Source organism: Lynx rufus, unplaced genomic scaffold, assembly GCF_022079265.1.
Source record: "Lynx rufus isolate CCGP_SWC_20201006 ecotype Redwood Valley unplaced genomic scaffold, mLynRuf1.p SCAF_15, whole genome shotgun sequence".
NCBI classification, from domain to species: domain Eukaryota; kingdom Metazoa; phylum Chordata; class Mammalia; order Carnivora; family Felidae; genus Lynx; species Lynx rufus.
Genome location: NW_025814829.1, coordinates 21,223,757 through 21,246,375, shown reverse-complemented (window position 1 = coordinate 21,246,375; position 22,619 = coordinate 21,223,757). Strand labels below are relative to the sequence as shown.

The following is a 22,619-nucleotide window of genomic DNA, read 5'->3' as shown; positions in this document are numbered from 1 at the left end:
CTGCCTCTTGGCTCTGTAAGTTTCTTGCTGTGTGACCTTGGGCACACCACTTCCCCTCTCCCAGCCTCAGCTTTCTCTTTTGTACCAATATGGGATAATATTGCCCACCTCCTGCAGGTGTTGTGAGGACGAAATGGGGCAGCTTAGCTCACTGCAGGTACTCAAACATTTCTTGTTAGTGTATTAAGTGTAATACCAGAGGCAGAAATGTCCCTGCCCTCCTATTCCTTTCCACAGCAGGTGTGAGACCAGCTTCCGGCTATGCTAACAGACTTCCCAAAGGAGCTGGGACTTGGGAAGAGACCCTCCCCCTTTCCCTTCCTCCAGTGAGGGATGCCCAGGCCTTCCTGGTTATTCAGATCCCAGGGAGGAATGGATTTGAGTGTGCCGGGGCAGCCTCACTTCCACGTCTTTGGGGCCTGGTGCCCTAGCTATCACCCAGAAAGTCTAGAGGGGCAGATGGGAGCCCCTGGGGCCAGGAATGTTTATAGCCCCTCACAGCCTCCAACCTGCCCTGAACACTCCCTCCAATCTGGGGAGCAGGTTCAGAGTCAGGCTGGGAGCCTCACGAAACCAAAGAGATCCCTTTGTCCCAAGACACGGGGCCAAGAACTGTAAATCCCAAAGTCTTTCAGGCAGAAGCATGGGACCCAGCTCCCCTCCTGCTGCCTGCTGAAGGAGGGCCTCTAAATCACCCAGGACAGACATCCTCAAGGACACGTGGGTAGCAGTGGGGGCTGAGAAAGCCTGCAATCTAGTTAGAGGGGCCCATACCACACACAGGGTCACACAGACACATGTGTATGAACATGCACACAGTTGTTCATATTTAGTCCTCTTACACAACACCCTCTCCCACACAGGCCTGCTTCTTATGGGTGAGATCCGTGCCCCTGAAGCAGCACACGTGCACACATACAACGCGTGTGCTCCTAGCTCCTGTCTGCCTAAACTCAAGGCTTAAGGAAGGGTTTGGGGGCAGCACAGCGAATTTTGTAAAAACTGGGCTGCCTAAGAGCACATTCCAGAGGCCCTTCACACTCTTCCCACCCACGGTCTTCATCAGAGAAAGGAACGGCCCAGAGAGTAGGAAAACTCACTTAGCAGATAGGTGTTGAGTTTATGACTCCTTTCCCAGAGGTACAGAGACACAGCCTAGGCTGTTTTGGGGGAGAAGTCCCTTCCAAATATCAACAGCATCCCCCTGTCATGCCGTGCTATGACAGGAGCTCACAGCAGTAGCGATAATTTGAAAGATCCTGGAAGATGGTTTCAGGGTAGAGATGGGGGTGGGGCAGGTCGTCGTGTTCCCATGGCAGCCTGTCTCATTGCCATGGCAACACGTTCGCCCTCCATTCAGTGGAGTCCTCGTTTCTGTAATGGGTGGAACGCTGTGGCGCTTCTCAGGATGGTGGTGGCCCCGTAGTCCTTCTGGGAAAGAGCATTTCCATCCTAGGCCAGGCAGGGTAGGAGCCTACAGAGGCCGACGGAAAGGGCTGGCTTTTCTTGCCGGCAGAAGGGTGTGGATTTCCTGTCAGTTTCCCTACTGACAAGCCTCTACTTCTTACTACAGAAACCAACTCCCCAGCTGTTGGGGGTCCTCCAAGAAGGTCCCCATAGGGCAGACTGACCTTTCTCGATGTCCACCAGGGCTGACTCAGTTGGAAACCCTTCCCGGCATGAAGTGGGGGCCAGGTGCTGTCTGGAGACTGATTAGGCTCACCATTCATTGGCTGCAGGCCTTCAGTGAGTTATGTATCTTTCTGAACCTCAGGGTTCTCACCTGAAAGTGGGGATACTGCATGCCCAGTGCCCTCGGTGGTTACAAGGATGCAGAAAAGTGATACAGGTAGAGAACTGGGCACATCCAGGGCTTTCCCTGGGGGAGGGGGAGGGGTGGCCCAGGCCACTCTTGCATGCAGACTTCAGTGCCTTGAGGCTGAGCGCCCCAGCAGAGGTCTGGGGGGGGGGGGGTTGCTGGAGTGATCTTTAAGCTTCAGTGGAAAGGGTAGTGGTTGGCATCATTTTCCAGATCAAGCTGTCCAACTGGCTGTAAACTTCCCTGGGAAAGGAGGAGGTGCTTCAGCCGTCTTCCCCTGGCCTAGATCAGTGCTACTCAAAGTGTGGGCCATGGCTCGTGCCCCTCTGCGAAATGTTGTCACCTGCAGGCAATGAGCTAAGTCTAGGAATTAAGAGGACAGCTGCAGCAATTTTAATAGAAATTTGATGTTGCCGAAACACTGAAGCAGCAACCAGTTCGGTTTCTCTTTATTTTTAAAATTTAAAAATTTTTCAGTGATTCATCGCGTGTGTGTGTGTGTTTTAAGTAGTGATCTGCCCCAGACTGGGGAAAAACAATCTGGTTCTGCATATCTCTAGTTTGAAAAGCACTGAGCTTGATAAGACTAAAGTCATCTTAAAACCAGTAAAAATCCAATTGAGGAGCGAGGGAAAACTAATCGGCGCTGCTTGCAAAAATTAGCCACAAATCACACTCAGGATGTTTGGGCAACATTTCCTTTATTGTTTCAGGACAGAAGCCCCAGTCCCCCTCCCACTGCCCTACCCTCCACCCCCCACCCCCAGCTCAGACGCCTAGTCTGGAGTTTGAAATTCATGCCCCGGCCCTCATCCCGCACCTGGCGCTCAGCCAAGCGCAGCGCCCCCCGCGGACGCTTCCGGGAGGCGCGGTCTGCCGCTTCCCGTAGCGCAGGCCGAAGGAGTTCCAGTTGTAGGCGGACAGGTCCTTCTCCCGCTGAACCAGCACCGCGCCCCGCGGGGCGGGGATCAGGCGGCTGCGGGGGGCGCACAGGCCTGGCCGCTGGGGCCCCGCGGCACTCTCGGGAGGAGGGCACAGCGAGGCCCCCCGCGCGTTGGGTTGGGCCCCGGCGGTCTTGCTCTCCGCGCATCGCGGGCTCTGCTCCCACGGGGCCAGGAGGGCCTGGGATCCGAGCCGCTGGCCTAGGGCAGAACCACAGGGAGAGGTTGAGGTGAGGCCAGGAGAGAAGGCTTTGGAACACCTGCTCCCACCCCTAGCCTGTGCTTCCCTCTCGTAGTTCCTGGTCCCTTTTGTTCCTGGACCTCTAGGAAGCCCAGAGCCCAATGCAGACCATCTTAGCCCCCCAGGGGGTTAGGTCACTGGCTCCTCTTTCAACATAGCTTTGGTTTCAAATGGTTGCCAGAATGATCTTAAATGTCTTTTGTATTAAATCACTTCCTTTTCGGAAGCAAACAGGGTAGAGCTTGGCAATAAGCCTGCAGTATTTGTTGGACACTCAAGTTGGGCATTTCTTGGCTCACTGCCTGGCCCTCTGTCCTGTCTCTGTCTCAGGCTCCCCCACTGGACTGAGCTCCTTGGGGCGGGTGGGAGCCGTGTTCATTCAGTTGTCTGAGTGCTTGAAACAGCGATCTGCGCCTGCACGTAGTAGGGCTTCAAATGCTTGTTAAATATATAAGAGCAAATGAAGTCTGTAGTTAACAAAAACAAGGGTAGAGCTAAGACCACTGTGCCCCACACCTCTCCCCCAGTTAGTGTGACCCCCTAATAAGCTGCATAAGGGCTCAGTGAAGAATGAGAAATTATCTGGGTCACCTTCACCTGCTCACCCCTGCCTCCCCAGATATAATCTCTTTCCTTCACACTGAGGGCTAACAAGGCTAATTAGGAAGGCACTTCACATGCAAGGCTTGTTAAATTCACTGTAATTTTTGGCAGTAAAATAGTGCAACTAGCTCTGAGTAGACAGGAACCCCAGCCAATTGTGGCACGAGATTAGTGGAAATGAGGCCTGGTGTGTGAGTGGGTGTGTTGGGGGGGGGTAGTTGGCTTTGAGCCCTGCTCCTCAATGCCTTGGCATACTTTGGAGGAGAGGAGTGTGGGCGTGGTTCAGAGTTAATGCTAATCTTCCTAGAAGGCCCCTCCCGCCTTGCTTAGGGCCTGGCTGAGGCAGGGAGGGATGATGGCTTTCTTCCCAGTGACACCCATCATCCCTGCAGTAGGATTACTGCTCAGGCTACTGTGTGTGGCCTCACTTAGAGCCACTTGCCAAAAAGAGTCAACAGGTCAATGTCCCTGGGGGGAAAGCAGTGAGGTTATTCTCTGGGGGAGCCTCCCTCACCCAGAAAGAACACGTGGATCCCAGGAGAGAAGACACTGTTGGCCAAGGGCACCCGGGCCATCTTCTCTTTGCTCTGGGATATCTTATGGGCGCAGTGATATCACACGTGTACAGGGGACGCTCCAAGTTCCATGGCTAGAGAACTACCGCAGGCCGGAGAGGCCAAGCCGCATCTCATGTGCCCAGGAAACTGACCACCAAGCAGTGTTAAACCCACAACTCCTGTTCCGGGGACTAGCTTGTGCCGCTCAGAGGCACGCTCTTGGCAGTTTCTGCACCTGCAGGGCTGTTGCAGCATTTGATTGACTTCTGGGGTTTTCTTTGCCTCTTTGGGCCTCCGTTTCTCCAGCTAATCAGTTGCACAGTGAACTCATAAGGTTGACAGATATTAACAACCTGTCCTTTTGCTTAGGTCTTTTTTTCCCCCCCAAATTCCCCATACAGGGTCTGAGATCACTGATCAGAAAAGCTTGCATAGTACATTCCTTCCCAATGGATCTGCTCAGACAGGTGGTTGGCATAGAGCAGAGAACACACGTGAGGAGGAGCTCAGTGGTTGACCGGGGTCAGCCTCGGATGCCCATAACAGCAGTAAGACATCCCTTGCTTGCAAGATTGATGCGGCCCCTAAATGAATGGCATGTACTAGTCTTAGGTTCTCATTAGAGGCAGCGTTTAAGTCACATTGATAGACTAGCTTTAATCTGAGAACCATGGTAACTCTTATTTTACGACAACTCATGTGCACCCCCCACCCCGTCCCCGCCCTGCCCCGCCCTTCTTCCCAGACCACGCATACCTGTAGATAGAGGATTCTCCACGGGTGCCACCTTTTCAAATGTCTCTCTGAAGGAGGTGGCACAGAGGAAAAGCATCAGCTGCCAAGAAACCAGCGAGTTCATCCTGGTGAGAAGACAGGACCTGACAGTGCCCTGAGGCTGAGATAGAAGGAAGGAGGGGAGACTAGGTCAGGCGCAGGGCATGGGCAGGGTGCTGCCCAGTGTGAAGAGGAAAGCCCTGGAGGCGGGGGGGGGGGGGGAGGGCGTGTGTGGCACCCAGGAGGGAGGGGTGAAGCGAAGCAGGGCAAGGAGTTTCACTGAGTGGAGGGCACTGAGGTCCAGACATCCTCTGGAGCCTGGGAGCTCCCCGCTGGGTTCTGCAGAAACCCTCCACTTCCTGGGCCCAACTCTCCCGTTAGACTGCAACTTCCCAAACCTGGCCCAGTTCCCTCCTGCTGCAGCAGAGACTTTCTTCTTTTCCTTTTCCAAGAAGAAAAGTAAGAAAGAGGCAATCATCTCATTATCTCTCATAACCCTTCGCAGACCTGAGGACTGTCATTAAATTGTCTTATTGCCTGTAATACAGGGAAGAGAAAAAACTTTCCCTGATGTATCAGGTCAGTGCCACCTTTTTCTAGTCTTTGTGGGCTCCAAGAGGATATGCACTCAATTGACCTCGTGGTTTCGGCTGCTGGGGTGGGGGCTGCGTACCCTGACCCACACTTCACCCCCTTTGCCTTTACCCTCTCAGCCTCCCACCCCCACCCCAGCTCTTGCAGCCCCCAAGTTGAATTTCTGTTTGAAAAAGTCATGGTGGGGGGAGGGGCGCCTGGGTGGCTCAGTTGATTAAACATCCAACTCTTGGTTTCAGCTCAAGTCATGATCTTATGGTTTGTGAGATTGAGCCCTGCATTGATGCAGCTTGGAGCCTGCTTGGGATTCTGTCTCCCTATCTCTCTGCCCCTCCCCTGCTTGTGCTCTCTTTCTCAAAATAAATACTCATTAAAAAAAAAAAAAAGTCATCAGCACTTTGGTATTGTCCAACAAGCATGATTAAAGACAAACTAATGGGGAGGCAGGTCAAAGGGATGGACAAAAAGTGTGTCCACTGGAGCCAACGTGGTTCAGGGGGGCAAGTGGGAGGGGCAGGGCTATCACTGGCGCCCATCAGCTGCTAAAGAATGGTTGCTTAGCATCGTCTACCCCTTTGTTCTTGCCCCCACCCCCACCCCCCACCCTGCAGCCTCCAGGATCTGGACACGGGGCAGATAGGAAGACTCCTGAAATGGGATCAAGAACGCTCAAACCTGAGGCGCCTGGGTGGCTCAGTTGAGTGTCCAATTTCGGCTCAGGTCATGATCTCGCAGTTCATGAATTTGAGCCCTACCTCAGGCTCTGTGCTGACAGCTCAGAGCCTGGAGCCTGCTTCCGATTCTGTGTCTCCCTGTCTCTCTGCCCCTTCCCCGCTCATGCTCTGTCTCTTTCAAAAATAAATAAACATTAAAAGAAAACACATTCAAACCTGGCTCCAGCTCTGCCCCCCTCCCTGTGGGATGTAAGTCACCCCCATTTCAGGACCATTTTGCCTCTCTGTGAAGTAAGAGCATTGCATCAGACACCAACTATCCCCTCAGATAGTCGCTTTTCCTTGCAGACTTTGATGCTGTGACACTCTGAAATCCAGACAAGTTTTCTGCACCTGCTTTAAGCCCTGGGTGGGTATGGAGGAGAGGCAGGATCAGTTCATTAGAGCAGCGTCAACCATTTCTTTTGTGGCTTCAGACCATGGATGCACACAGCCCAGGTTAGCTCAGAGATCATTCCTGAACTAGGTGCTGTGCTAGGTGCTAGGGGTGCACACGTGTGCTAAGACACAGGGTGCTTGTTCCCAGCTCCTCCCCCAAGAACCTAGCTCAAGAAGTTGAGTCGTCTTAGCTGACCACTTCAAAATAACACCAGCAATGACAGGCTGGCGGCATGTGGGTACCCAGGGAGCTGTGGGGGCTTATCCTGGATGGGGGGCAGGCGGGTTTGCCACAGGGGGTGGCACCACGGCTGTTTCTGAGCACTGGTCAGCTGCGTGAATACAGAATTAAGAAAGGCATTTCCATCAGGGGGCGCTGGAGCTGGCCAGCAGGGGCCGGGCGTGGAGGGGACCACAGGTCCTCGACAGAGTTTCCCTGGAGAGACAGACTGTCTGTGGTGAGGCTGGAGAAGGGGCACAGGGCGGGGGCCTTCATCCCAGTGTAGGCTGAGCCCGAGGGGGGAATGCGTGTGTGTCGCATTTCAGATGCAGCATTCCGGCTGCTATGCGCAGGCAGTGTGGTGAGTGGGGAAGGTGAGGGGTGGGCAGGCGTATGGTTAGAAGGCTAGTGTACCTTCTTCCAAGCTCCTGGCACCCCGTAGCGCCTCCTCCCCATTATAGATACCACCGTGGCAGGTGAGCATGCCCACGTACCCCCCCCCCCCCCCCCCCGCCAGCAGAGGGGCATTGAACATAGTAGAGTTGAATTGTTTGGAAAAGAACCATCAGCTTTCACAGGGCCTGGAGAGGTTGACCTGCTGTAGGCAATTTCTGTGCCCCCACCACAGGCTATGTACCTAATCAGTAAAAGATTCCAGGTGTGGTAGGAAAGCTTTTGAAGTGAGGTGGCTTCCTTCCTGGGGTGACCCCCGGTTCTTGGTGCAGGTGGCTAGCAGGGTGCAAAGGGGCTCTTGGGTTAGGTTTGTACTTGCCATCCAGAAGTTGGGAGAGCTGCTCGGAGGAGACCTGTGGAGCCCACGAGCCCTGAGGGCTTCCCTAGATCCCTCCAAAAGCTCCCGTGGCCTCTCATCCCAGCCAGAACTCACTCACTGTTCCTATTCCTTCCACTGTAAGGGATCCCCAAGGTCCTGGTTTCATAAATTTGAGTCAGGGTATTCACTGACTAATCCCAGAATAATCTGGCCAACCTGATAATCAGGAAAGATCAGCAGCCCCTTTGCCTGTCTGGGCTACAACTGTCGTTCTTGGAACTAAATTCCTGCTCCCACCTCTGGAGCCTCCCTGGGGCTGGGCAGACCCCTCTCCATGTGTGGATGCCCCCGGGCACCTACCTTGGCTCTGTCCGGCCGTGGGTCTCCAGGTGCTTCTTGGGTTGATGAACACGCACAGAGAGGGGAGCTGGGCTCCAGGGCTCACCCTCATCAGTGCCCTGATCGCGTCCCTTTTATAAAGCCTGGGGTGACGTCTCGTCTCCAGGCATAGGCCCACCTCTGCCTCCTCCCCGCCCTCAGACCCCTCAGAGAGCACAGCGTTTGCTGTCTCCCACTGCCTGGCTCTCAGCACTGAAAGCAGCCTCTTTGTCCCCCTCCAGAAGCCCTCCAAGGCTGGCTTTCTGATTCCCACTCTTCCTTCCATCCTCCTCACCCCCTACACCCCAGACCCACTCAGCTGGAGACCCATTATGCCCCAAATGACATGGAAATGGACTATGTGAGGGGGAGGGGGGGACCCTGCCCTCTAGACAGGAAGTACAAGCACACCCAGTGTGAAGGAGCAGGAGAAAGGGGGCGGAAGAGAGAAAATCTAGAAGGTGAGCATACCTGGGAAGTGCCAAGGGAATCCAGACAGGTGATTTGCAGGTACAGCATCTGAAGATGCTGCTCGTGGGCTCCCCTCTACACCTCACCATCCCATGGCTTTGTAATCACCGTGTTTGGAGGCAGCGACAGGGCTCCCCTTTGCACCCTGAGCATCTACTCCAGTGCTCGGTGTAGACACAGGGGGCCCTCATGGATATTTACTAGATGTATGCATTTACATCTATGTAGATGCATTTACATCTACATCTATGTATGCAAATGCATCTATGTATTTACTAGATGTATGCATTGCAAGGGACTCTGGTCTCCATCCTGGGCCTGCAAGAACGCTCTTTACCCTTGGCCGAGGGGCTCCCCAGGACAGAGAACATCCCTTCTATCAGGCTTGGGCTCTCTGAAGGCAGGGGCTATGTCTCTGCCCTCAGACGAGAAGCTCTCTGAGCCCAGGAGCTACCTGGAGGGTGTGCCATGCAGGCAGCCGCCTAATTAATGGTTGAGTAGCATTTCCCACCAGCACTGGAATCACTGGTCTAATGAGTGAGATAATATGTCTGTAGACCCCTGTTAGCAGTAGGCATTAGGCACAAGGATAAAAATGATAGGCTACGAGAGCAGGCCCGCCCCTCGCCCAGTGGAATGCTGTATGTGTCGGCCTGCCCTGAGTCAGGGACTGGACTTGACAGGCTAGAGACAGTGACTCTGAGTCTCAGACACACTCACAGCCTGGGGATTTAATCTTCGCTCTCCTCCCATAAATACAGGGCAGGATGTAATACCAGCCCCAGTCTGATCGCGGTGGGGCCCCGGATCTCTGTCCGCAGCCATGTCAACAGCCTTTTGAGTTGACTTGGAATCTGAGGTCAGTCATTCAACTCTGTTCTTCCTTCTGGACTTGGAGAGGGCTGGGGATGATGGGGAGATGAGTCACTGCAGGGTGGAGGCAGCCCCCACTTCCTTTCCAGCCCCCTCAACCAATGATCCAAGTTCAAGGAGATCGTCTCTGCTGTTCAGACCATTGAGCTGGTGCCTTGAAGCCTCCGGAACAGCTGTGGGAGCCAAGAATCATTACTTCAGACAAAGAGTGAGCAGCACACTCTATATCTAGGTTATTGTGGAGCGGGCCTTGAGAGCTGGGCCTTGAGTACAGATCGGGAGAGGGGGCCACGGGGATGAGCCAGCTGGCTGTAGGGCCTCCCTAAGCTTCTCAGCTCCTATTCTGTCAGAAAATATGCTTTAGAGAAAGGGAGGGGCAGGGGCTGGGGACCGCTGCCCCCTGCGTGCCTCCAGGAGAGGACAGGATCGGCCACCAGCTTCTGTTGTCACTGGCTGTCACACACGCTCTCCATGCCTGGGGCCCAGACTCAGCCAGCTCCCCAGAAATCTCTGGCACTTTCTGGCTGGGTCACCTAGACTCTGAATCTGTTTCTTTCGCTCTAATAAGGAGCTATGAATAGCCACTTGCCTCAATACCTACGCCTTAGGCACAATGCTCCCGGGTGCCCTCTCCTCATCTGCTCTTGTCAAATGGAGAAGGTGTGGGGATGGGGAGAGGAGTTGAGGGGAAAGGGGCTTGAGGGGAGACGGGAAGGCTCCATTGCACTGGGGCAGCAGTCTCACCAGGGCCCCTCACCCCAAGGCATCATCACCAAGCCGCATGCATAATCTACTTACCGCACTCAGGAAGGGGATGTCAGAGGCATTGCCCAGGAAGCCAAAGACGACAGGAAAAAAGCCCCTAGGAGCAGAGGTGGGGGGGAGGGGTCAGCGATGGCTTGGGGCGAGATCCACCCAAAGGCTCCAGCTTTGGTTCCCCAGAAAGCGGGCCCTTGGGCACTGGGGGCAGGCTTGGTTCTGCACCCCCTGGGTTTGGGGAGGCAACCATGCGAAGTGGTTAAGAATAAAGGGGCTGCGGGGCGCCTGGGTGGCTCAGTCGGTTAAGCATCCGACTTCAGCTCAGGTCACGATCTCACGGTCCGTGGGTTCGAGCCCCGCGTCGGGCTCTGGGCTGATGATGGCCCAGAGCCTGGAGCCTGCTTCCCGATTCTGTGTCTCCCTCTCTCTCTGCCCCTCCCCCGTTCATGCTCTGTCTCTCTCTGTCTCAAAAATAAAACATTAAAAAAAAAAAAAAAGAATAAAGGGGCTGGGGTCAGGCTCCTTGGGTTCAAATCTGGGCTCTGCCACTTGCTCGTGCTGTATAAACTTGGGGCAAAATTCCTCAACTTCTCTGAATCTCAGTTCCCAGCTGTAAATGAGGTTAATAATAGTATCTACACCATAGGGCCTTCCGCAAAGAAACGTTCAAGAAGTGTTTGTTTGGGGGCACCTGGGTGGCTCGGTTGTTTAAGCATCCGGTGCGGGTCGCGATCTCACGGTCGGTGACTTTGAGCCCCGTGTTGGGCTCTGCGCTGAGAAAGCGCGAAGCCTGCTTGGGATTCTCTCCCTCCCATTAAAAAATTTTTTTAAGAAAAGAAGCGTTTGTATCATTGTTACTGTCTTCTCCTCCCTGGACTGGGTGGGTGCTGCCTGCTTCAGATTTCCTGGGCCCCCACATGGGTAGCTGCTGGCGGCCGTGCTCATGGGTGTTTTCCCTGGTGCCTCGGCGTGGTGCCCACGCGTGGAGCCACCCTTTGCCCTTGGCTTCCCCACTCTTGTCAAACACACCCTGGCAAGGTCTGGCTGGGCACATGTGCACCATCGTTCAAAGGGCTCGGAAACACTGAGGTTGGCGTGGGGGGGAGCCCTGTGTGTGTGGAGAGGCGAGGGGGTTAGACATTTGAATGTTGGCTGAGCTATTTCCTCTCCCGGGGCCTCATTTCCCCGAGGCTCACTGACATCTCTGACGTCCCTTAGAGCTCTGATTTTGGTTTTCTCGCCCCCTCCAATGCTGTTGCAAGGGGTCTTTGTCAAGGTTTACGTTTGGTTGGAGCTACTGAATCTGCAGTGGCCCCACTCACCCTTCTAATCCCTCAATAAATGGTCACTGTCGTCAGAATTTGTCTTCTTGACTAGGTTGCGAGGTCCTCGGGAAGTTTCTCCCTGTTGAGCGCCACATCCCCCCACCTAGCTCTGTATTTGGCACGCAGTAGGTACTTTTTGTGTTTTTGACTATTTGAATAAGTGGCTGTGTGAATAGTGACATGTCTGGATGTTAAACAAGTGGATGGCAGAGCGCGTGTGAGAAAATTTAGTTTCTCGAAGCCACATTATATGATGTCTAGGAGGTCTGGGGCATTCAGGCTAATCAAAGTGTTTTTAAGGCTGCACTGGGCAAACGGAGGGCTTTATGAGAAGTCGGGGTCCTGGCCCCGGCTCCTTCCGGTGAGTGCATAAGCCATGCTTCTTCCAGCCCGTCTTCTCCATCCCACCACTGTCCTCCAGTGTCCCAGAGACAATAGGCATCCTCCCTCTCTAGCCCCACCTTCCCGACATCCTTTCCTTTCTTCTCCTTAAGCACCCCCCAGTCTCCTCTTAAAGCTTGCCTGTCCCCACGGCCTGTCTCAGGACAGGCCCTCCCTGCCCTGGACACCTCCCTGGCCTTGGCAGTGGCCACACATCTTCGCTGACTTCCACCCCACCTTTCAGCAGGCCAGGCTGACACTGGACAGGCCGAAGGACATGAGGCCAGCAGCCAGGGATGCCTGGATCAAGTCCAGATCCTCTGCATACTTTGTGTGAGACCTCCGGCGGGTGGGGGGAGGGGGGGCAGCCTCTCAGATCTGGTTTCCTCATCTGCAGAGAGCAGTCCTGCAGTGGGTTGTAAAGACGATAAAGTGAGGTGACGCCTGTGAACGTGCTAGGGGCATATGAGGGGCCAGGCGAATGCTAGTTCACTGCCCCTCCTCCCTGCTGGATTCTTCAAGTTGAAGGCAGGCCCCGTGTCTCCTCCTTAAGGGCAGGCCTAGGGCCGGGCACACAGCAGGTGCTCAGTGTTTGCAGGTGGATGGGCCAATCCCTCCAATTTGTCCTTCGTCCTACTGTCGGAGGGAACTTCCAAGTGTCTGCCTGATGCCCATCTGCTTTTCAGTCCTTCTGTGGCTCCCATCCGCGGGATAGCATCCCTGTGTCTGCATACCCTGTCGGTCGTGCTGGCCAAACCTGGCGGGGTGATCTCAGCTGCTCAGAGGCCCTGGTGGGCTCATCCAGGGGAAAGAGACCCGCACTCACTTGAAGAGGCTAAGGAATCCATAGGTTTCCAGGAACATGCCCAGGAGGGGCCAGCGCAGGAGCACAATGGCCACACCCCCCAGGAAGAAGCTGGTCCCTTTGAGCTTGTGCCTCTGGAAGAAGAAGGAAAAGGTCTTCCTCAGGCCGATGATGAGCAAGAGGCCAGTCAGGAATAGCAGCTGCGGGGGAGGGAGGGAGAGAAGCATGAGAACCAACACACCAGCACCCCCCCGCCCTCCACCAACGGGGAGTCAGGGGCCAGGCCTAGGGCAGGACTTGCTGCCTCTTCAGGAAGAGTTCTGTTAGGAGCAGAACCGCCCCGAGACAGGAGGATGGACAAGGAGGACTTTGAAGGTCTCCATCCGTTCACCCAATTCAACCCAACTTCTTGGCTCCCAATCACTTTTTCATATATGACTTTATTTCTTGTCACACCAATACTTCCCGGGGAAGACGGCATAGACAGAGTCTCTCCATTTGACGGAGGTGAACACTGAGGCAGCCATACCTAGCCATAGCCAGCCATCAGGGCTCCACTGTCTGGCCCCGTCACTATCTTCAGCTTGGCTCCTAATGGTCCCTTAGGAGTGCCCAGGTGTCCATCAGATTTAACTCTCTGGCTTTCTTCCAGCATGTTCCATGCCTTTCCTCCCCTTCCTCATACCTTTTCTCTTGCTGTTCCTTCTGCCTCCACACCCATTGCCTTTCCAAATTCCTTTTCGTCCCTCTCCAGCTGGATAGGCTTTCTTCCTCCAGACATCTTGTTCTAGATTAAGTGTACTTATCTTATTGCGACTTTATGGCTGCCCCTGCCTTCCTTCCCAGTCACGGACATTCACGTTATGTCCCTATCCCTAGACAGGGGCGTTCCACTGGCAGGGACAGCAGCCCATTCATCTTGGTACCTGCAGGGCCTCACCCAGAGCTTTGGCATGAGAATCCACGTCCTCAGATTCTCCGCGCCCAGCAGGCCTCGCTGCCCACCCCCGGCCACCCTCACCGGCCCAGGCTTGATGGTGCAGACCCCTGGATGGGCACAATCTGAATGAACTTGGGGCCCATCTTCCTGGCAATTGAGACCTCAGGTAGGTTGGTGGCAGAGGGTACACAGGCTTGGGGACTCACGTTTCCGAAGGCCAGGAGCACCGAATCAAAGTACAGGAGTATTCCAAAGAGGATGAAGAAGATTCCGAAGCCGGTGGTGCCCACACCAATTTCTGCAATGGGCAAGGAGGATGGGGTGGGATGGGCTCTGGGGAGCAGGTTGGGATGCTGTTAGTTTCCCCCACTGCTACTGGACAGTTGCCCTCTGGACGGTGGGGGATGGGACGGCTCCATTTCCACCCAGGAATCTCAGCTTCCGTGCTCACGGGGAATGATGGGACGGGAAGGGAAAGGAAGGGCAGGCACGGGTTTATGTTTTGCCCCGGCACGCTCCTGATCCGTTCCGTGCGCTGTGGCATTCTGTCCTCACCATGGGTCTGTGAGGCGGCTAGTGCTACCCTCTCTGCCTTTTGTATTTTCAGCTTCCCCTTGTTTACAAATGCTACATTGTCTACACGATGGTCAGGGTTGGGTCCCTCCGGTCCTGTCCTCCTGCAGCCGGGAGCTGCTGATGCCCAACGCACACCCAGGCAGAAGGGCACCACTGACCACTCACCACCACCAGCCCCGAAAAGCTTAGAACCGCCCGGCTGTCCTGCTCGATTTCTCAAGAGGCCTGCCCTCCTGGATTATTCTTCACACTGTCCGCTTCCTCCTCTAACTGCCCCATCCGCAGCTTTCCAGTGGCGACCTCTCATACTTAATTGGAAAAATAGAAGAATGTGCTCAGTGCTCACCTGGGAGTCTGCAACCTGGCCAACACCTGCTGCCCCACTCTGCACCCTCCCTCCTGCCACAGCACCTTGGGTGGCCCACCACACGCCCCTCAGCTTCCTCTAGCGTCAGTCCCGCGACTGGGCAGTTCTGTGCCAGGTTCTGGACCCACGCCGCCAGCACCCCACCCCGGTTTGTAGTGTGTGTTTTTGCTTCGTGTCCCAGGGCAACCTCTGAAGCTGCAGGCGTTTGCTGAGGGCCAGTGAGCACAGCACAGAAGGGCAGGATATTAAGGAGCCCCTTGTTTGGTCAAGGGGCTACATCTCTGACATTTTGATATATCTTCCAGATCGCTCCCCTCAGGAGGAGTTGTCACAAGAGCAGGATATGAAGTTCCCCTTTTCCCGAAACCCTCTCCAGCCCACAGAATTGTTCATTTTACTTATCTCTGCCACTCTGAGAGTCCACCAGTGACCATTCACTGCGCGGCTTCATTTCTAAATGGAATTAAACTGTCATTTTCAATGGTGATGAAATACACATACAATTCAGCATCTTCGCCATTTCTACGCACACGCCCAGGGGCGTGAAGTACCTTCACAGTGTTCTGCGATGGTCACCGCCAGCCACCTCCCGGGCTTTCCATCTGTCACAACTGAAACTCTGTCCCCATTGAACACTAACTCCCCGTTCTCCAGTCTCTCTCAGCCCCCGGCAACCTCCACTCTATTTTCTGGTTCTGGGAGTCTAACTAGGTGGCCTATATGGGAAGTCATACAGGGTTTTCACATGACTGGCTTATTTCACTTGGCATAATGGCCTCAAGGTTCATTCAGGCTGCAGCCCTCGTCGAATGTCCCTCTTGTTTAAGGCTGAGTGATAGTTCATTGTATGGATGTAAAACAGGTTGTTTATCTACTCATCTATGGGTGGAACTTGGGTGGTTTCCACCTTTTGGCTACTGGGAATAATGGTGGTGTGACCATGGGTGAACAAAGATCTCTTCGAGACTCTGCCTCCATTTCTTCTGGGGTATATACCCAGCAGTGGGTTTATAGATGATGCTAGATGATAGGGTAGTTCTGTTTGTAAGGTTTTGAGGGAGCGCCACACTGTTTTCCACAGCAGCTGCACTTGACATTCCCAGTACGAGGGTCCAAGGGTTCCAATTTCTATGCATCCTCACCAACACTTGTTATTTTCTGTTTTGTTTTGTTTTGTTTGTCTTCTTTTTGATAACATCCATCTTAATGAGTGGGAGGTGGTATCTCGTTGTGGTTTGGTTGGCATTTTCCTGATGATCGGTGATCGTGAACATCTTTTCTTTTTTAAACGAATTAATTTTTGAGAGGCAGAGAGAGAGAGAGAGAGAGAGAGAGAATGATCAAGAGCGGGGTAGAGTGAGAGGGAGAGAGAATCCCAAGCAGGTTCTGTGCTGTCAGCGCGGAGCCTGGCACGGGGCTCAAACTCACCAACCGTGAGATCATGACCTGAGCTGGAATCAAGAGTCAGACGTCTAACCGACCGAGCTGCCCAGGCACCCTTTGAACATCTTTTCATGTGCTTGTTGGCCGTTTGTAGATCTTCTTTACAGAAATGTCCATTCAAGTCCTTTGCCCATTTTAACAGGTTGGAGTTGTTGTTGTTGTTGAGTTGTAGGAGTTCTTTATATATGCTGGATATTAACCCCTCATCAGACATATGGTTTGTAAATATTTCTCCCATAGGAGAAATCACTCTGTTGATTGTGTCCTTTGATGCAGGGAAGTTTTCAATCTTGATACACTCCAATTTAACTACTTTTTCCTTCGTTGCCTATATTTTTGGTATTATATCCAAGAAATCATTGTCAATTTCAGTGCCGTGAAGCATTTCTCCTAAGTTTTCTTTAAGAGCTTTATAGTTTTAGCCCTTACTTTGAGTTAAGATAAACTTTGAGTTAATTCTTGCAGATGGTATAAAGTACAGGTTCAACTTCATTCTTTTGCACATGGATGTCCAGTTTGCCCAACATCGTTTGTTGAAAAGACTGTCATTTCCTCACTGAATGGTCTTGTCACCCTTGCTGAAAATCACTTGACCTCTGTACCTGGGTTTACTTCTGGGCTTTCTGTTCTATCCCTTTGGTTTATGTGTCCGTTTCTATGCTAGTCCCACACTGTTCTGATCACTGTAGTTTTCTTAAAAGTTTTGAAACCAGGAAGTGTCAGACCTCCAATTCTGTTCTTTTTTAAGATTGCTTTCGCTCTTTGAGATCCCTGAAGGTTCCATATGCATTTTAGGATGGATTTTTCTGTTTCCACAAGAAACGCCATTGGGATTTTGATAGAGATCACACTGAATCTGTAGATTGCTTTGGGGAGTATTGACATCTTAACAATATTAAATCCTCCAACCCATAAACAGAAGATGTCTATTTATTTGTGTCTTAAAACTTCCATCAGCAACACTCAGTATTTTTCAGTAAGACTTTTGCCTCCTTGGTTAAGTTTGTCCCTAAGTATTTATTCTTTTTAAAAAAAATTCTTAAGCATTTATTTTATTTTATTTTTTTAAAAAAAAATTTTTTTTTTCAACGTTTATTTATTTTTGGGACAGAGAGAGACAGAGCATGAACGGGGGAGGGGCAGAGAGAGAGGGAGACACAGAATCGGAAACAGGCTCCAGGCTCTGAGCCATCAGCCCAGAGCCTGACGCGGGGCTCGAACTCACGGACCGCGAGATCGTGACCTGGCTGAAGTCGGACGCTTAACCAACTGCGCCACCCAGGCGCCCCAAGCATTTATTTATTTTTGAAGGAGGGAGAGAGGGAGGGCGGGAGGGAGAGGGGGAGAGAGGGAGTGAGAGAGAGAGACAGAGAGAGAGATAATGTGAGCAGGTAAGGGGCAGAGAGAGAGGGGGAGACACAGAATCTGAACCAGGCTCCAGGCTCTGAGCCATAAGCACAGAGCCCAACAAGGGTCTTGAACCCATGAACCACGTGATCATGACCTGCTGAAGTTGGATGCTTAACCGACTGAGCCACCTAGGCGCCCTGTAATTTTCTTCTATTTGATGGTATTATAAATGGAACCGCGTTGCTTCCTTTGAAAAAATTACTGGTGATGTGACACTTCAAGTCTACACTGTAGTTCTGCAACATACTTTATCTATTTCATATATTTAGAATGCCTTCTTTTCTTTTTATTGTAAATTATGTGGTAGATGGGGATATGGCAAGACTGTCTTTCTCAACGACAACATGTGTAACTTTATTTAAAATGGCTTCATTTTTAGGAGCACCTGCCTGGCTCAGGTGGAAGGGCATAGAACTCCTGATCCTGGGGTCGTGAGTTTGAACCCCAAGTTGGGTGTAGAGGTTACTGAAAAAATAAACTTTAAAAAATGGCTTAATTTTTTAGAAATTGAAGGTGGCTTAATTTTTTAAAAGTGTATTTATTTTGAGAGAGAGAGGGCATGCACATGTGCAAGTCGGGGAGGGGAGAGAAAGAGAGAGAGAGAGAGAGAGAGAGAGAGAGAGAATTCCAAGCAGGCTCTGTGCTGTCAGCACAGAACCTGATGTGGGGCTCGAACCCACAGACCGTGAAATCATGACTTGAGCCGAAATCAAGAGCTGGATGCTTAACTGGCTGAGCCACCCAGATGTCCCTTAATTTTTTTTTTTAAAGAAACATAAAGGTAATTTTTAAAGGGAAAAATTTTACTGGACTTGCTAACTAACATCTTAGAATGGGTCCCTATAATACCTATGAAATTTGTATTACTGCCATACTTTTAGAGATAGTTATAAAACGTTGTTAAAAGTCTGTTATAAAATGTTGTTAAGAGTCTGGTTGTTTCGAGGCAGAACTGTAAAAACAAAACAAAAACAAAGTCTTTGAGACTAGACTTATTGGCTACGTTCTGTTTACAAGGGAAAGAAAATCAAACAACGCTATCATCATCAGGTCATTTTTCATAATCTGTTACCATAGTGAACTTAAGAGGAGTAGGGTCAGGTTCAGTATAGAAATAAGGCCAAAGGACTTCTTTAAAAGAATCATAAAACATAGAGATAAGAGGAGGGATGTCTGGCTGGCTCCGTGAGTAGAGCATGTGACTCTTGATCTCGGGGTTGTGAGTTTGAGCCCCACATTGGGGGCAGAGATTACTTTAAAATACAAACGAGACCAAAACCTCATTTAACTCACGGTACAGAAAAAAATGCCAGTCTCACTGGGTCTCCCATTTGGCAGAGGTGGATTTTGTGAGGACCCAAGGCGACATCCTCTCTCTCGACACATCCAGCTGCCCAGAATGCATCTCCTACTAGCGGCCGATTCCTTCCGTTTCTGACAAACCTCGGTGACGTATAGGCACTTGTCTCCTACCATTAAAATGTCATTGATTCCAATTCTGATGATACACCCTTCCCTTCCATCTCCTTTAGTAGATGTTTTTGTATAGAAATGGTGTGAATATCTTATTGGGTTTTCATTTTGTTGTGTTAAAATATCCGTATGTCCATCCTGCAAACACTTAAGAAGACCCTCTCACTCACTTTGCAGACACAGCGTAAGTTTCTTGAATTCACACTATGTTCTCCCCGCTCCTGCAACAATGATTTACTAGCCTGGAGAGTTATCATTTTTCCAACTTGTTCCATGTCTTTCCTCAATAGCTGGTACAGTTCCAGAATTTTCCTGCACTGGGGGCAGCCTTCCTTAAGGGCCATGCTTACTGCTTCCGGCGCCCAGGGGGAAACTGCACTGTGGACACAAAACCTCACTGAAAAGGGTCAGAAACTCTGTTTCTCACACATAAACCTTAGACCTTTCTTTGCCTCTCGCTCCCAGGAGCTTAGCGATTTCAGTTGCTACCAACCGGGGGCTGCTCTTGAAGTTCTCCTCGGGGCAGCAAGCGAGGTGGCGGAGGGGGCGGGAGATGGGGCATGTCACCAGGAGTGACAGAAGTACCTGCAGCCAATGTCCCCATGAGCCACACAGATGGGGCAGCGCTCCCCCTGCTGGAGACCCGCCAGAGTTGATGTTTCTTCAATCACTTGATTTAGGTGGTGTCCCCCTAAATCAAGCGGGACCCCCCCACCCCCACCCACTACAAAGTTACTCTCCAGCCCCCCACCCCGACCCTGCCAGGATGCCCTCCTCACCCTGCCCTGGTGGCACCCTCTACCTCCCAGCTGACAGCTTTAAGACTAAATCAGGACTAGGAATAGGAAGGAGGGAAACGAGAAGAGAAAGAGCCTTTCTTCACTTTCAAAATTAACCAACAGCGATTCCTAGTGCAAACTGCTAACACTCGTGAGCACCCTGGGCCAGGCACAGTCTAAGCACTCCACCCATATTCACTCATTCACTCACATATATTCACACGCATTCACTCATTCATTCATTTTCATCGCTGCCTATGAAGTGGGTTATGTAGGAAACCCTACTGTGCTGTTGGCCCCACGTCACAAACAGAATAGAAACGCGGAGAGGTTGAGTCACTTGCCCAGCAGGACGCAGCCAGTAGCTGGCGGAACCAACGTCTGCCCCCAGTCGTCTGGCTCTAGAAGATGTGCCTTTAACCAACCCGTCCGGTCCGCTTCTGCCCCCAGACCCCTCCACAGGAGTGGCTCTTGCTCCGGCCGTCCATGATGTCCCTGTTCCCAGATCCGACAGCCATCCATCCAGGTGGGTGTCGGCCCTCATCTGTCAGTGGTTGGCCGCTCCCTTCTCAAAACACCCTCCCTTGGCTTCCGTGACACCGTGTTCTCACTTCTCATCCCAGTCTTCTTTGCCAGCTCCTCCTTCTCTCTCTTCCTCTGGGGGTTTCAGTTGCTCGGGGCTTCAGCCCGAGCTCGCTTCTCTTTTCATTCTATTTCACATGCATTCCCACGTCTTTAAATATCACTTGTGTGCTGACAGCATCGATATTTCTCTTTCCGGCCCATGCCTCTCTTTGAGCTGCCAAACTCACACCCAGCTGCCGGCTTGGCATCCCAGCTTGGCGCTCTCCCTCCAGGGCCTCTGGAACTCCACAGGTCCAGGCCGAGCTACAGGGCTTCCTTCCTTGGTTTTCCCCAAATGAATGCCCCCCCCCCCCCAGCCAGCAGCTTGAGGCAGAAGCCCGAGAGCCATGCCGAGACCCCCTCACTGCTCTCGCCATCCCTCCTGTTCGGCCCACAGCTAAGTTTTACTGCTTCTTCTTGCCTAAGCTATCTTGAAAGGGGTGCCTTTCCCTCCACCTTTACCGCTAAATTCCAAGCCACCATCATCTCTTTCCTGGACTCCTACAACACTCTCCAGTTTGTCCCCTACTTCAGTCCCCCGCTTCTCGGCCCTTCTCCACACAGCACTCAGGGGCCTTAGAAAGCATACAGCCCAATCATATTAGTGCACCGCTCGGGACCCTTCGTGGCTTCCCACTGGGCTTAGGCTCCAAGTGTCCCCTGAGCCACACCTTGGCTTACAGGCTCTGCATGGTGCGGTCTCCACTTGCCTGTTCATCTTCCTCCTGCCACCATCCCCCTTGCCTATCATACTCTAACCCATTACCCTTCCTCCCTTGCTCCCTCTCCCTCCTTCTTCCCTCCCTTCCTTCCTCTCCTTTCCTTCCTCCCTCCCTCCCTCTTTCTTCTTTTCCTCCCTCCCCCCTCCTTCTTCTCTTCTTCCCTTCCTCCCTCCCCCCTCCTTCTTCCCTTCCTTCCTCCCTCCCTTCTTCTCTTTCTTTCCTTCCTCCCTCCCTCCCTTCTTTCCTTTCTTCCTCTTTTTCTCCCTTCTCCCCTCCCTCCTTGACCCCTCCTTCTTCCATTCGTCTCTTCTTCTTTCCCTTCCTTCTTCCCTCCCTTCCTTTCTTCCTTCCTCCCTTCCTTCCTCTCCTTTCCTTCCTCCCTCCCTCTTTCTTCTTTTCCTCCCTCCCCCCTCCTTCTTCCCTTCCTTCCTCCCTCCCTCCCTTTCTTTCCTTCCTCCCTCCCTTTCTTCCTCCCTCCCTCCCTCCTTTCCTTTCTTCCTCTTTTTCTCCCTTCTCCCCTCCCTTCCTCCCTCCCTGACCCCTCCTTCTTCCATTCGTCTCTTCTTCTTTCCCTTCCTTCTTTCCTTCCTTCCTTCCTTCCCTCCTTCCCTCCTTCCCTTTTCATCACTGTGTCTCTGAGCCTTCCTTCCTCAAGGCCTTTGTATATAGGCTTCCTCCCACATTATCTGCCTAAGGCATACGCATCCTTTAAGTCTTAAGGTTCCGGAGGGCAACCTGGTCCACTCACCGTTACCTGACCTAAATCTGGTTCCCTCATCTCTCTCTCTCATTGCGGACTTCCCACACTTTGGTTTAATAAAATGTTGGCTTGCCACCAGACTCAGGGGTCAGCTCCCTTCTCTATTTTTATTCCCTAACTCAGCAGTTCTCAACCCAAGGGATGGACGGGCAGGGGTGATTTTGTTCCCCAGGGGACATTTGGCAATGTCTGCACACATTTTTCAGGGTCACAGATGGGAGGAGGACATACCAGCAGCAAGGACAGACCCGCACGACAAAGAATTGTCCTGCCCCCAAATGTCAGTAGTGGGGAAGCTGAGAAACTGTGCCCTAGGCGACCTCATGCACTCGTGGTCTTAAATACCGTCTATGTGCTGGCAACTCCCAAATGTCTCTAACTCGGCCTTCAACCTTGAACTCCAGACTCCTATACCTGACTGCCTGTTTGACAGCTTACCTGGATGTCTACTAACACAGCAAACCCGACATGTCCAAAACCCAAATCGACCCATCTAATCGCTCAGGCTGAAAATACTGGTGGGATTCTCGACTTCTTTCTCTCATGCCCACATCAAGCCCACCAGCAAATCCTTCCAGCAGTTTCCTCAAAGCTGACCCAGCCTTGACCACTTTCCACCACTTCACTGCCACCGCCCTCACGGCTTCTACCATCTCTCACCTCGGAACTGTCCCCCTGTGGCTGACCGCACACCTCCACAGTCTGTTTGCAATCCGGCACCCGGAGCGATCTTTTAAAAATGTACATAAATTATACAGTGGAGTATTACTCGGCAATCAAAAAAGAAGGAAATCGTGCCATTTGCAACCATGTGGCTGGAACTAGAGGGTATTACGCGAAGCAAAATTAGTCAGAGGCAGAAAAACATCACATGACTTCACTCATAGGAGGAATTTAAGA

At 52.3% G+C, this 22,619-nt stretch overlaps 2 protein-coding genes across 2 annotated transcripts; both read right to left on the bottom strand.

The window, feature by feature from the left end:
* Window positions 1-2,503: 2,503 nt before the first annotated feature.
* KISS1 (KiSS-1 metastasis suppressor) lies at window positions 2,504-8,072 on the bottom strand. Its single transcript, XM_047076432.1, has 3 exons — window positions 7,994-8,072; window positions 4,918-5,056; window positions 2,504-2,961 (listed from the first exon to the last, which is right to left on the bottom strand). Exons 2-3 carry the CDS (start codon window positions 5,018-5,020, stop codon window positions 2,615-2,617), a joined length of 450 nt encoding a protein of 149 aa, XP_046932388.1. The 5' UTR covers window positions 5,021-5,056; window positions 7,994-8,072; the 3' UTR covers window positions 2,504-2,614.
* Window positions 8,073-9,277: 1,205 nt separating this feature from the next.
* Window positions 9,278-22,372, bottom strand: GOLT1A (golgi transport 1A). The gene is made up of 5 exons (XM_047076442.1): window positions 22,282-22,372; window positions 13,772-13,863; window positions 12,647-12,825; window positions 10,154-10,217; window positions 9,278-9,528 (listed from the first exon to the last, which is right to left on the bottom strand). The coding sequence occupies exons 1-5, from the start codon at window positions 22,370-22,372 to the stop codon at window positions 9,490-9,492; spliced, it is 465 nt and encodes a 154-aa protein (XP_046932398.1). The 3' UTR covers window positions 9,278-9,489.
* Between the last annotated feature and the right edge of the window lie 247 nt (window positions 22,373-22,619).

What these genes read in the sequence shown, in the direction of transcription:
- KISS1 (XM_047076432.1), bottom strand. Translation starts at nt 5,020, where the DNA reads ATGAACTCGCTGGTTTCTTGGCAGCTGATGCTTTTCCTCTGTGCCACC. An exon ending in GGAGAATCCTCTATCTACAG is followed by an intron (nt 2,962 to 4,917) that starts GTATGCGTGGTC and finishes GTTCTGCCCTAG; the next exon opens with GCCAGCGGCTCGGATCCCAG.
- GOLT1A (XM_047076442.1), bottom strand. Translation starts at nt 22,372, where the DNA reads ATGGTAGAAGCCGTGAGGGCGGTGGCAGTGAAGTGGTGGAAAGTGGTC. An exon ending in TGCTCCTGGCCTTCGGAAAC is followed by an intron (nt 12,826 to 13,771) that starts GTGAGTCCCCAA and finishes CCTCCCCCGCAG; the next exon opens with CTGCTATTCCTGACTGGCCT. An exon ending in GGATTCCTTAGCCTCTTCAA is followed by an intron (nt 10,218 to 12,646) that starts GTGAGTGCGGGT and finishes CTCTGCTCCTAG; the next exon opens with GGGCTTTTTTCCTGTCGTCT.